The sequence below is a fragment of the Pinus tabuliformis genome, chromosome 2_2 (assembly GCF_031772625.1).
Source record: "Pinus tabuliformis cultivar Carrire ecotype Pingquan chromosome 2_2, CPIR1, whole genome shotgun sequence".
NCBI classification, from domain to species: Eukaryota; Viridiplantae; Streptophyta; class Pinopsida; order Pinales; family Pinaceae; genus Pinus; species Pinus tabuliformis.
In genome coordinates this window covers 1,193,043,544-1,193,057,358 of record NC_142300.1, presented here as the reverse complement: position 1 = coordinate 1,193,057,358, position 13,815 = coordinate 1,193,043,544, and the positions used below count along the sequence as shown (strand labels likewise).

Here is a 13,815-nt window from a genome sequence, read left to right as displayed (position 1 = left end):
ATTCTCCATTTGTTGAAGATGTCTGTGGATTTGGGATTTCCTCAGTGATGGGGTGTCCCAAGCCCTCTTCGTCTTCTTTGTCAGGTTGTGGTGTTGGGAAGTGTCATCCCTTTTGCTTTTTGACGAGTTTCTTTTTCTTCCTGGAATCTTTCTTTGCCAAAGGACATGTGGATTGTAGATGTCCAATTTGAAGACATAAACAACATCTGAATGAAATCTAAGAACTGGGTCCAGAACTAGTTGTTGTGTGTCAAAAGGATACGATCAGGTAGTCCTTTACTGAGATCTACCTCAACACATATCCTGGCAAAAGTATAAATTGCTTCTTCAATTCTTTGTGTATCCATCTTGATGTATCTCCCCAACCTGTTGTCGATTCCTTCTAGTACTTTTGGATGCCAGAAGTGGAGGGGTAAGTTATGCAATCTTACCTAGACCGGTATTTTGGAAACTGTCATTGTATTAGCATCAAAATCTGGGAACCATGGGGTGATAAATAATCCCACATTTCCCCAGAACCAAGGACCATCATGTAAAACCCGATCTCTGATGATTCAAATTTTACTATGAAGAAACCCTTTGAGCATAAGTGAATCTCACAGTTTACCATCTAGGTCATAAAGATCCACTGAAAAAGATCCACAAGTTTTGGCCAGAAATTGTTGAACCTGCAAATGATTGCCTGGGATTGATATGTTGTACATATATTATTGATCTCTGCTAGATCTACTGTTATTTCTAGAATATCATTCATCTGCTCTACAATATAGGGCCCAGGAATATTGAGGGTTTGTTCAAGTTTACCTGATGTTGCAACCTTTCCTTTGAGGGCGTCTTTGAATGACGTAGATCCATTGGTTTGTCCTTTGGCTAAACCTAGGCCCTTGGGGATATTAGATCCTGCCGAACCCCCCTCTCGCAACCTCAGATTAATGATGATCAAGGAATTTTGTTCTATGCCATAGTCTTGTGAGCACCTTTGGTCCTACATGGATTTGCCCGCATAGATCAGGTTTTGCAGTTCCGTTGGGATACCATTTTTTTTATAAATCGCCAATTTCAAATCTCTCACCAGTGAATCCATTCAAGTCCACAGGATGATCGATCTTCCTGTTGGGGTTTGTGCAAAAATTTGGAAATCTGCATCCTTACTAGAAACATAAGTTTTTTCACAGCTTATTGATGGATTTGCAGAGGATCTATCATTATTGCTCATTTCTTCATAAAGAAGCAATAGATTTGTGGTTACCCCTTCTCCCAATCGATAGATCTGCTAGATCTGGACCTCCAGAGTAGCAGACAGGCAAAAAACCCTTCCATTTGCTATAGAATGTTTCTGCCTAGGAGATCAGCGTCCACTGCCCTATCCCATCCTTCATCGTCTCTGCTTGTTTTATTCCTTGTGAGCAGTTGACACCACAGCCGCCATGGGACTCAAAAACCCTGAGAAATCTCAAATCGCTGCAAGAAAAAGATATCCTGATCCACCATCTTGGAGTTCAAAATCATCAAAGGAGGAGGACAGCTTGGAGCAAGACTGAGGAAGAGAAAAGCGAGTAGCGATCTGAGTAGAAAGGCCATTAAGGATGCCGCAAAGGGCACAGAGCCATGACCACTGATCCATCTCACAGAGGGCGTTGAAGTAGGCCCAGCATATCTCGCGGCCGGGGAGGAGGTCTCCGTTGGTGCCATAGATAAGATGGGAGCTCGTTTCGTTCATGACAGCGAAAGGAGTGATCGAGATCCCCATGGCATACCCCCTTCCCCTATAACTCTACCTTGCTTGGGAAGCTCAACATGCTCGTCCTCAGAGCCATTTTTTCCATTTATTTATTTATTTTATTATTATTATTATTTTGACTATAAAACTATATAACATTTTTTTAATTAATCAATTTAATTAAAAATGCAGAAAAATATAATTCACTTTTAAACATTGTGTAATTATTTATTTTTATAATTAATAATAAAAATAAAATTATAATTAAATTAATTTAAGTTTTTTTTGGTAATTTAAAAGATATTATAAATTAAGTGTTTGATATTTATTATAAAATAATAGTTATAGACAACTATTTAATTTATATGACCACTAACTTAATTTTGTATACTTTATCTTATAATAATAACTAAAAAATAATGTGGAAATAAAGTAGATGAAAAATGGTTATTAAAATAAATTCCCATACGGTAGGGAAGCAATCTTAGCTAATAGCTTTAATTCTACATTAAAGCATTGTACATAATTTTGAATGCCAAAGAAAGAGAAATGTGCTCTTCTTTCTTTTAAGCAATCAACAGAAAGAAGTAGGTTTAGGTTTTCATTGCTAATTTTGCATATAGTTTCATCCTCTAGTGGTATTCTCTGTAATTAACTTCAAATTTGATGAGTGGATGGGAATAAGTTCATTTGACTCCTATAGCAATCTCTGCTCCCTGGATAAGCAAAATTCAGAATCAAAGAAATAATCAGGTTTAGTTTTTCATTGCTAATTTTACATGTAGTTTCATCCTATAGTGGTATTATGTGTAATTAATTTCAAATTTGATGAGAGCTGATAAGGATAAGTTCATTTTACTCCTGTAACAAGTTCTACTCCGGAGATAAAGCAAAATTGCAGAATTTTCAACGCCAATAAAGTCTGTATTTTCATCTGCAATAACCCTAAACATTAAAATTTAATTGTAAATTTATAAAATATACTCTTCTTTTCCCAAACTAAACGCAGACAAAAGAATCTTTAATTTTATATTACATATTCTTATATTTAATCATTCGACGGTATTAAAAACCGTCAGTGGCTTAATGTTCAATGAAAGTCGATGGGGAGGGATCAATTTAATCCTAAAATAAGATAGCGTGATATTTAATGAAAGCACGAGGAGAGGGGATGAACACTAGGTAAGCAAACTTATTTCCATGAGAAAAGCTTTACAGATTATGTATCAACCTTTACTCATTAAAGTATTGAAGGTTTTTTCTTATTGAGAAAAAGGTAAGCAAACTTATTCAATTTCCCTGACATTAATTCATTATATTTAAATTTGAATGCAAATGATCGAGAACCAGGTAAATAAAGCGGTACAAATACAGAAACGGAGCGTTTATCCATCATACTCAACTTTTACTCTAATGGAAGTATTGAAGGTATTTTCTTATTGAAGAAAAGGTAAGCAAACTTATTCAATTTCCCTGACATTAATTCATTAAACTTAAATTTGAATGCAAATGATAGAGAACCAGGTAAATAAAGCTCCCTGACATTAATTCATTAAATTTAAATTTGAATGCAAATGATAGAGAACCAAGGTAAATAAAGCGGGACAAATACAGAAACGGAGCATTTATCCGTCATACTTCAAATGGAGTGCCAAAGATAAAGAAGCAGAGTTCTAATAGATGACGTCATTAATTCATTGTCTTTAAATTTGAATGCAAAAGATAGAGAAAGTTGCTCCTATTTTAGTAAAATTAAAAGCAAAGAACAAAAATATCAGCGAGCTTTCATGCTTTCTTATAATATTGAGCAGAAGTATAGGAAAAGTTTGAATTCACTAAAATAAGGTAAAGTCTAAAGAAAATATAGAGTAGTCGATAAGATTAGAACTTGAGACCTGCGTAGGAGCTTTGAGCTCGTCGAATTCGACCAAAGGCTCTGTTCGTTCGCGAATTTCCTGCTTGTTCTTAGTAAAGCCTAGCAGTTTCTTCCGCAGAGATTTCATTCTTTCTTAAAGGTCGCGCGACCGAATCTGCTCCGCTCCAATCCCACGACTAAGGGTAAATCAACTAGTCGAAAGAGGCCGCAACTTCAATTCCCGCATTCAGGACGGCCAAATATTCGAATATCGGAGCGGGACGGAAAATGTCAATTCCGCAGAGTCACCTTTGCTGGTCAAAACGCGTGTGGCAAGAGTCGGGGATCAAAATTCCACGCGGATCTTTATCTGTCCATCATCAGCACCATTGACATTTATCGTTCTACTCTTGACCGATTTCTCCTTTCCTTCTCCACCTACTTTGTAAAATCTCGAAAAATAGAGGTGACTTTTGCGACTCCATGGGCAGGTTATTGACATCTCGGGCTTCTCAGAAAAAGACAGACAATGTGGAATTCCATCCACTCATTTTCAAAACCGCGGAACGTCCGTGTCCTCGACCTCCTCTATTTCGCCGCGGAAAAACTATTCAATGACATGATGTAAAAGGCCTTTTATCTACCTAACCTACAGAGCTCCAGAGACTTTTTTCAAAAGAAAATGAATTTTTAATATGATGGTGACAAGATTACGATTTAATAGAGTGAACCTTTTTCAAGTAATTTTTTTTTTTTTTTTTTAATGTTATGACAGCATGATAACGTAAGCGAGCCCTCACATTCTTCAACGCACAAACATTCAACCCATAAATGTAATTTTTTAGTTATGATGGTAAGCTGCTGCTGCAGCATTTTTTTAAGTTGTCTCCGTAGTATACTTTCATATTTATGAATATTGTTGAATGGTAATATTTGGTATTTTAGTTAAGAGTTGTTATACATATGAGAGTAGGTTTTCAGTTTTATTCCGGATGGTTATAACTTTACATGTATTATTATTGGTTAGAATTCTTTAATCTATTTTAATTTTGGATTGGTTAAGTATAGATAGGGGTGAAAAGTGAAAGTGAGATTGAAATTTCTAGATTATTTTAATTTTTTGGGTTAAATAGGTTATATTCTACATGAATACTATGAATTTTCATAAATTTTGGAGCTCAAAAAAGATCAAGGCAATTTATTTTATTATTTTAGTTTAAAGTTATTTTTGTTTTAAGGTAGAGTTATTTTTCATTTTTTCTTTATTTTATTTTTGACCGACTAAAAATGTTTAAGTTAGAGTTATTTTTATTTTATTTTCACAAAGAAAAAATGTTTACACAACATTACATTACGCTACACCATCTCTACGTTTCTCACTGCAATTATTACTAATCAAGATTTTTCTTTAAAGTAAATTTGGTTAAACTTGGATTTTTTAAGATACATTATGACAATTATATTTATAGAGAGAGAGATTGATAAGGATTGAATCACTAAAGTGATTACTTTTCATAGTACAACTCTACATACAATTCCATGGGTTTAAGCAATGACATGTGCATTGTGAAATGTACTAGTCTAATATTTTAGTAATTTTCTAAATCATTTAAATATATTTTTTTAACCAAAATTAGAATATTAAATTTATAAAAATTTGTGTTGTGGACACAACAATTACAACAAAAGAGAGGTTATTCCACCTATCTGACTCACACACACACACGACTCCTCAGTGCCCAATGGATTAAAAGGTTTGATTTCTTTGGTAAATTTTGAGAAATTTACAACACATACTAACTTACAAGGAATTACATCTTTGGGTCCTTTACACACATTCATACAAAAAAGAACATGATCAAGAATTATCAAAAGACACTCCCAGTAAATCGAAGAAGCTTGGAGATTTCTAGGAGTTGATGTTTCTTTCTTTGTGGTATTTCCTACCTCTTCGCAAAGGAGGGGAGGGACGTGACTAAAAAGGATGGAGATGAGGCATTATCACATTCAACCTCTTTTGTAGCTATAATATCAATGTCCTTCCTTACTTCTTTTTATCCTTTTTTACAAGTGTGGCTTATTTTTTTGCCCCAAGTCTTTGTATTGGGTTGCTTTATGATCAGGAGCTCAAAATTTTCCAAAAATTCAAAGTTTTTAGAATGACCTAGAACTTGAATGACCACGTAGATCTCGTCATCCTGATTCCAATGCAACTCGTTTCGTGGAAAACCGATATCGTATGCTCAAGATATCACATTCTGATCGTTTTGCCAAACAAACGAATTTAAAAAAAGGGCAGCCCAATCAACAGTGTATACTGGTGATGTGGCGCTGACTGGGTAGGTGAGATGGCAGCTTGACTTGGTCAAAGTATTCTTAGGTGAATTGGGTGGTGCCAAGTGGCACCTTATCAGTGGTCCAAGTGGCAATTTTTGTGTGGTCCATGTGTTTTGGTGGTGGCCAATCTCAGACCGCCACGTGGCAGCCTAAGGGCCACCAAAATGGAGCAAGGGTCCAATCAGAGGCAGCAAGGGTCAAACCCATGACCTCCCAAACACTAATGCAAAGGCTTCACCATTACACCATAGGAGCATGACTAAACCATAAACATTTTCGTTTATATTTTAATAGACAATGCACCCACTTTAGGATTTGGTGGCCAGCCCACGCGGTTAATAGACCAGCCATGTGAATGCAGCCATGTTCAACCACCAACATTATATGTGACTGCCAGAGGGAATACCACCACTGCTTGACCGTTGTAGGAAATCGCCCATGTGAATGCCTACCTTTAGCCGCCAACATTATATGTAACCGCCTGTAGGACTACACCGCCTAATCACCGCATGTGACCAGGGTCATTTAGCATTTTTTATGACTGCATGGCGAAAATTTCACCCATTTGGCGCTTTTTGGGGCGAAATTGTAGGATTGGTGCTGGATTTGGTGCAATTTGTAGAGCGAATATTAGAGAAACTAGGAAAGGTCATAACTTCTCCAATTTTCGACCAAATTGGGTGCAAAAGAGGCTAGATAGCCATTTTTGGACATTTTGGGCTCATTGGAGTGGGTTTCAGGATCAAAGGAGCACTTCTAGATAGTTTTTTTTTGCAAATTGAAGCCTGTGGATGCCATGGTCAACCAGAGTGTTGATTCAGTTTATGGAGGAGTTTGAAGATGGAAATGATCATGTAGGGGTTTTCCAGCCTCCATGTTCTTTTTGCAACAACCATTACATTGGTGTTGTAGCTTTTATTCCTCTTTTCTCTATATGTGTTTTGGAGAAGATACTTGTTTATGTACTTCAAGTGGATTTTGGTATTGTTTATGCTCTTTGAAGTTGGAGTATGGCGTCTTGGTGTAAGATGCCTATGTTTGTTGAAGGTTTACATGTTTGACTCTAGGTTAACATGTGTATGGAGTGAGAACTCTTGCAAAAGTTGTTTCTTTCTTTGTAGGAGAAACTAACCATTCCATTTCAGCAGTTTATGTACTCTTCATTTTCTAGAAATTGAGCATAATGAGAAGGGGTCATGCCTTTAGAGATGATCCAAAGAGATGTAGCCCAAGAGGGGTGAACTCCTTTATAAATGGTTGGTGTATTACTGATTGATGCATGCTTCCATTCAGTGTTTTGATTTCATGTTTAAATTTTTTTATGAAATTAACTTAAGAAAACACATATAAAAACTCATGTTTTTACTTGCTATTTTGGAGTACAAACCTCAAGCACATTTTTATATTCTAGTGAGGATCTTAGCACAGAAATCTAATATCCCAAATCCAAATCAAGTTGGTATAAGAGCACTGGTTTTCTTTGTGTAAGCAGGAATTGATTGTTATTTGCAAGTGAATGTGTTTTGAAGCTCAAGCGAGGAGAAGGTCTTGGAAAGGATAGCAAGATTGTTACAATCTCTACCACTAGTTCTACCTCAAGCTGCAGTAGAAGCTTCAAGCAAAGCATGTCCCAAGGAGGAGAGCCTGCAAGAGAGGAGAGACATGATAGAAATGGTGAAAGTCCTCTATGAAGAGAGGAATACCAAATTGCAAGGTGAAAGCTCTAGACCTCCAAGAGGAGAATGTTATCCAAGGGAAGAAGGTAACAAGAATGGTGATAAAACACTATCTTCTCCAAAATCTTCATGTTTTTCTACAACTCTTATGCAAAATGCTAGTGTAGAAAGTCCCTCAGAGAAGGTAGGTGGAAAATTTTGTACCTTTTGTCCACATGATGCAGAGGATGAGGTTCTATCAGCACCCAAATTCAACTGGAGCTGAAAGAAGAGAGCCAAAGAGTCCAAGAGAACACATCCAGAATCAAAAAAGAGTTTGAAAACATCTTTGTATGTCAATCAAAAGAGGAGGCAAATGGTAAGCTTTTACATGCTTCTTCTTTACATGAAAGTGTTGATGTAAATTCATTTGTAGCCTTTGAAAAACATAGTAAAGGCATTGGATCCAAACTCTTGACCAAGATGGGTTACAAGGGAGGAGGCCTTGGAGTGAACCATCAAGGCATTAAAAATCCAATTGAGGCAAAGGAGAAGCCTAAATATGAAGGCTTAGGCTATGCTGCAAAAAAATAATAGTCTTCTAGCGACAGCTCTTGGGTATCATGTTCCTTTTGCCATAAGAGAGGACATGAGGAGGCAAGATGTTGGGATTTGCATCCAGAATTGGTACCTGCTTGGTTCCTCAAGAATAAGGAGGACTTGAAGTGCAAAACATCTCCAAAGAGAGATGAACAAGTTGAATAAGAAACAAAGTTAAGTTATTCTTGTCGTGCAAGTTCCTCATGCAAGAAACATAAGCCAAATGACAACAAAAATAGGTATAATCGTCCTGTTAATTCAAATGCTTTTCATAATGGAAAACAACATGCTGATTTGAATAACATGTTGAGGAATGTGTTTCCATGCACATTTTGCCTTTCATCTAACCATTGTGTAGATAAGTGAAATAAAAGGAAAGCAATCATCGAGAAGAAGTTTATGTCTAATGGAATTGAGACCGAAAAGAGAAAATCTCATCCAAGGTTAAAGACATGTGAGTCAAGAGAAGCTCAAAAGAACTTTTGCACAAACTACAATATCAGTGGGCAATGGGTCAAGAAGTGTTCGAAATTGTTTCCAAAACTTCATCCTGGTAAAGGCAAGTAAATTATGCAAGCACCAGAAGATAAAGAGACAAAAGAAAAAGTGGCACAAGATGCGGCCATACTTGAAGCAGCTTCAGAAGAAGAAAAAGTTCAAATAGAGGGTTCATTTACTTGGTTGGGTAAGAAATGGACGGACTATTTGTCCAACTGAAGTTTGTAAGTATTTGTTTTGCACTAGTTCCATATCCCCATAGCTGGGTACTTTGTAAAAGTGATGTTCATAAATAAATCACTTATATACAACAATGTTTTCTTTGGGCATTATTATGCTAGTTTGGCTTGTTGATAGTTAGTTTGAATGAAAAATTTGGAAGTCAAGTTTATTCCATCTTGTAAAATGCATTTCTATTTGTAGTTTAAGAAAGCATTTTAAAACTATTGTATGAGTAGTTGCAACACATTCAGTATGTTACAAATGTGTTAAGAACTCAAGTTATACAAGTATTCACTATGTGAAACTTGTTTTGGTTCATTTGTCAAAGTCTTTTTGGGATCTTATCCTTGATAAGGATTTTGCAGAAGAGTGCCTTGGAATTCTTCTTGGGAAGGATGTTGTTGTGGATGGCCATAGTGACATGGACAAGCTGAGAAGAACATTGAACTTGAATTCTTTGGTCAGGTTATATTTCAAGTTCAGCTTGAGAAAGAGCCAAGACAAGTACAAGTCAAGGCACTACAATCATTGATTGGATCGAGTTTGGAAAAGTGAAGGAATTGTACCTTCAAATGTTGAATAATTGAAAGTGAACTTTTGGAGACCAAAAGTTTTTAGTGGGGAAGAGTGATCAGGAGCTCAAAATTTGCCAAAAAATTCAAAGTTGTTAAAATTATGTGGAACCTAAACAACCGCGTAGATCTCGTCGACCAGATTTCGGCGCAACTCGTTTCACAAAAAACCGATATCATACGCTCAAGATATCGTGTTCTGATCGTTTTGCCAAATAGGGGAATTAAAAAAAAGAGGACAACCCAATGAGCAATCCATACTGCTGACGTGGCACTGGCTGGGTAGGTCAGACTGCATGTTGACTTGGTCAAAGTATTCTCCAGCGAATTGGGTGGTGCCAAGTGACACATTGTTAGTGGTCCAAGTGGCAATTTTTTGTGTGGTCCATGTGCTTTTGTGGTGGCCAATCTCAGGCCACCACGTGGCAGCCCGAGGGCCACCAAAATGGAGCAAGGGCCTAGTCGAAGGCAGCGGGGGTCAAACCCATGACCTCCCAAACACTAACGCAAAGGATTCACCATTACACCATACGAGCATGACTTAACCATAAACATTTTCGTTTATATTTAAATAGACAATGTGCGCACTTTGGGATTTGCTGACTAGCCCACGTGATTTATAGATTGCCCATGTGAACGCGACCACATTTAACCGCCAACATTATATGTGACCGTTGGAGGGAAGACCACCACCTCTTGACTGTCGAAGGGAAGACCGCCACCTCTTGATAGTCGGAGGAAACCGCCCATGTGAACGCTTACCTTTAGCCACCAACATTATATGTGACCGCCCGGAGGACCACCACCGCCTAACCGCCGCATGTGACCAGGGTCACTTCACATTTTTTATGACCGCACGGGTGTTATAAGACTTTTTAATAGCCCTACAATTTCACCCACCGCACGGTGAAATTTTCACCCAATTAGTGCTTTTTGGGGCGAAATTGTAGGATCAGTGTCTGATTTGGTGCAATTTGTAGAGTGAATATTGGAGAAACTAGGAGAGGTCATAACTTCTCCTGTTTTCAACCAAATTGGGTGCAAAAAGAGGCTAGATAGCCATTTTTGGACATTTTGGACTTGTTGTCGCACAAAGTGTCTAGGCACCTCGACAATGCTCAGAGTAAGGGTTGTCACTCTAATCCTTACTCACTCCGTTTAGATTCTCTCCTAGACAAGTCAAGGGGGGTAGTACCTAAGGTGAATGGATCAGGGTAGCCTGTGGAACATGGGCTCTAGGAGATTTTAATGTTGAACAACTTGATGAATTTAAAGCAAGTCTCGGTCAATTAAGATAGATGGATTAAAATAAGATATAGTTACAAGATATAAATGACTACAGACAAGTGCCTTTAATATTTGCATTAACCATAGACTAAATAAAACAAGTTATCCAGAACAATTTATAATGTGGCATAGCGACGATCATGAACAATTAAATGTAAAATGCCCAAAACTTTATCACGCCAAATATTCCAGATTTAAAATAATTTTCATTAATGACCCAAATCTAGAATTAATTAACTTTCTCCAACAATCAATATGATTTAAAACATTTATCGCACCTTCAACACAGAAAAATCATGAAACTGACATTTAATCACCAAATAACACCAAGGAACTTTGAATTAGAATTTTAATTATTCCTTAGGCAATTACTTTAATGGTAAATGAAGAAATCAAAATCTTTTAATGTGACGGAAGCAAAACGAATCAAAGGGTTAAAAATTAAAATTTTAATGGGCCATAGGCCACATTAAAAATTTTAATGCGAAAGCGCTAATCCCTTTAATTTATTTTAACTCCTTAGTCACCAGAATTTTAAATTTTTTAAATGTTTTAGTTTTTTTTTTTTTTTAGACTTTTAGGATTTTAGATATTTTTATTTGTTTTAGATTTTTAAAATTTTTAGAATTTTAAATTAAAAATTAAATAAATAAATAAATAAAAATGTCAAAGACATTTTTTTTTTAGATTTTTTGAAACTTTTATATTTTTTAATCAAAACCAAAATCATAAATTAAAAAATAAAAATGAAATGAAATTGAATCAAAATAAAAGTGAAAACAAAATCGAATATTTTAATCGAATCTAACTTAAGTTTTATTTAAATGAAATTGAAATTAAAAAAAAAAAAAAAAGGACTAAACCTAAATCCTAATGTAAAGACTAAACAATATAAACAAATTGTCTAGTGGGATATTCACAACAATTTACATGTCATCTCGCTGGAAAGAAATCCCAACAAATGGAGGACAAAGAGAAAGAGGAGGATGATAAAGAGGAAAGGCTACCCAAAAAACTTGGATGGAATCTAGCCAAAGATAAATAAGAAGTAGCAATAATTAGGGAAAAAGGCAATGGGAACCCAAAGCACTTCAAATACATCAATAGTGTTTGAAACAAAATACTCAAGAACATTGGTGCTAGCATGCTATCATAAGATGACATGAATCCCATGGGAATAATGAATACCATATCCTAAAATTGTAAAGGAATTGGGAGTCACTATAAAGAAGAACACATGAGGAATTTAATCAAATCTAAAAAACAGGTTATTCATCTACTCCATAAGACAAAGATGAAGGCCTATGTAGGCTTAAATGTATGAAAAAAGAAATGGTTCATTATTCAAGGTTTAGCTTCAAGTTCAAGAGAATCCCTAATGGTCCTCTACATGTTGTGAACAATTCCCTTTTGCAATTAGTTTTCTCTTTCCAAAGCTAGTACCAAATTCTCTCTAGTTTTATTCATTAGCAACTAAGGAAGCATATAAATATATTCAATGTATACACGCCAATGGCCTACAAGGAGAAAGAATATTATTGGAACTCTTTCTTAGCTCTAAAAAACTCAAATTGTTCTCAACATAATATAATAGGAGGGGACCTCTTCAACATAGACATGTCAAGGAAGTGTTTAAATCTCTTCAATGTATGCATGCCAGGGAGGTGTTTAACTCTCTTCAATGTATACATGCCAATAACCTACAAGGAGAAAGTATATTATTGGAACTCCCTCTAGCTCAAAACAACACAAAGCATACTCAACATAGTATGGTTGGGGAAGACCTCAATGTGGTTTTAAATAATAAGGAGAAGAGAGGAGGTAGTATTGCTAGGAACTCATTTCAGGAAAATATAGAGGACTTTATCATTAAATGGGGCTTTGTTGACATCAAGCCTAGTAAAGGTGAATGCACTTGTTCAAACGGAAAAATTCGGCCACATATTGTGCAAATATTTGATAGGTTTTTAATTCATAGTGAATTTCTTCTTTAGGAATGCCTCATGACTCCGAGATTATTCTATATACAACTTCTAACCACAAGCCCTTAATGTTACCCATGACAGATTTGCTATACTTTGGGCTTCTTCCATTCTATTTCAATCCTTTGTGGTTCCAATATCCTATGGCAATGGATATTATTTCAAAGGCTTGACAAACTTGGATTTATGGCTCACTTGTCCTTATATGGGAGAAAAATCATAGTGAGGTAAAAGTCACATGTAAAATTATACTTCTCCCCTTTATTAGTTGAGAAAGAGCATTTCCAATGCTAGCTCAATTCAATGTAAGCTAGAATGGAATCTTAGGAAGTTTCTTTTGAATTGTGGCATTATAAATATGATATACCAAAAGCTTCATAAGGTGCTCAAGGCTAAATAAGAATTGCAACAACTTAAGTCGAATTCTTTGGTTTAGGTCTAGGGATAGAAATAACTTTCTTCCATCATAAATACAAAGCAAGAATGAAAATAAAACAATGTTAAAGAGATCATCATGGAGGATGGCTCTAAGATATTCAACTTTCAAGAGATCAAGGAATATACAGAGAGCCACTTTGAATCATTATACACTAAGCAGGATGGAGTAGATGTTGAGGACATTGCAACCATGCTAAACCATAATCCAAAGATTATATCCTCATAAGGTCATATGGAGATCCTAAGGTAATAGAATAAATTGAATATCCCAAGCAATCTGGAGTCTATATTCAAACAAGGCCCCTATACAAGGCGGTTTCATTATTCACTTCTAAAAAGTATCTTGGAATTTGTTCAAATATAATATGAGATAAATGCTACAATACATTCATATATCATGCAATCTAGGAGGAAATACTAACTCATACTTCCTACCCCTCATCCCAAAGACAGTCCATCCTCTTTCTCCAAATTACAATCAATTTCTCTAGGTAATTAAGAGCATGACCAAGATAATTGCTATGAAGTTAAAAAGGGTTCTATAAAAAAATTATCTGAAAATCGAAGGGGGATTCATGGAGAAGAGACAAATAGTTGACAACATAGTCATGGTCCAAAAATGTATTCACTCAAATGGATCCAAAAATGA

General features: G+C 35.9%; 1 protein-coding gene across 2 annotated transcripts in view; it reads right to left on the bottom strand.

The window, feature by feature from the left end:
- LOC149197770 (uncharacterized protein At2g33490-like) overlaps positions 1 to 13,815 on the bottom strand; it is a 541,003-nt gene that overhangs the window by 253,646 nt on the left and 273,542 nt on the right. Inside the window, exon 1 of one of the 2 annotated variants that reach the window (XM_089405959.1) lies at positions 3,616 to 4,074. The exons of the other annotated variant lie outside the window; for it this stretch is intronic. Within the exon in view, the coding sequence (XP_089262085.1) occupies positions 3,616 to 3,723 (108 nt within the window). The 5' untranslated portion in view covers positions 3,724 to 4,074. Of the gene's footprint in view, positions 1 to 3,615; positions 4,075 to 13,815 lie in introns of those variants that run through there. 2 annotated transcript variants of the gene reach the window in all.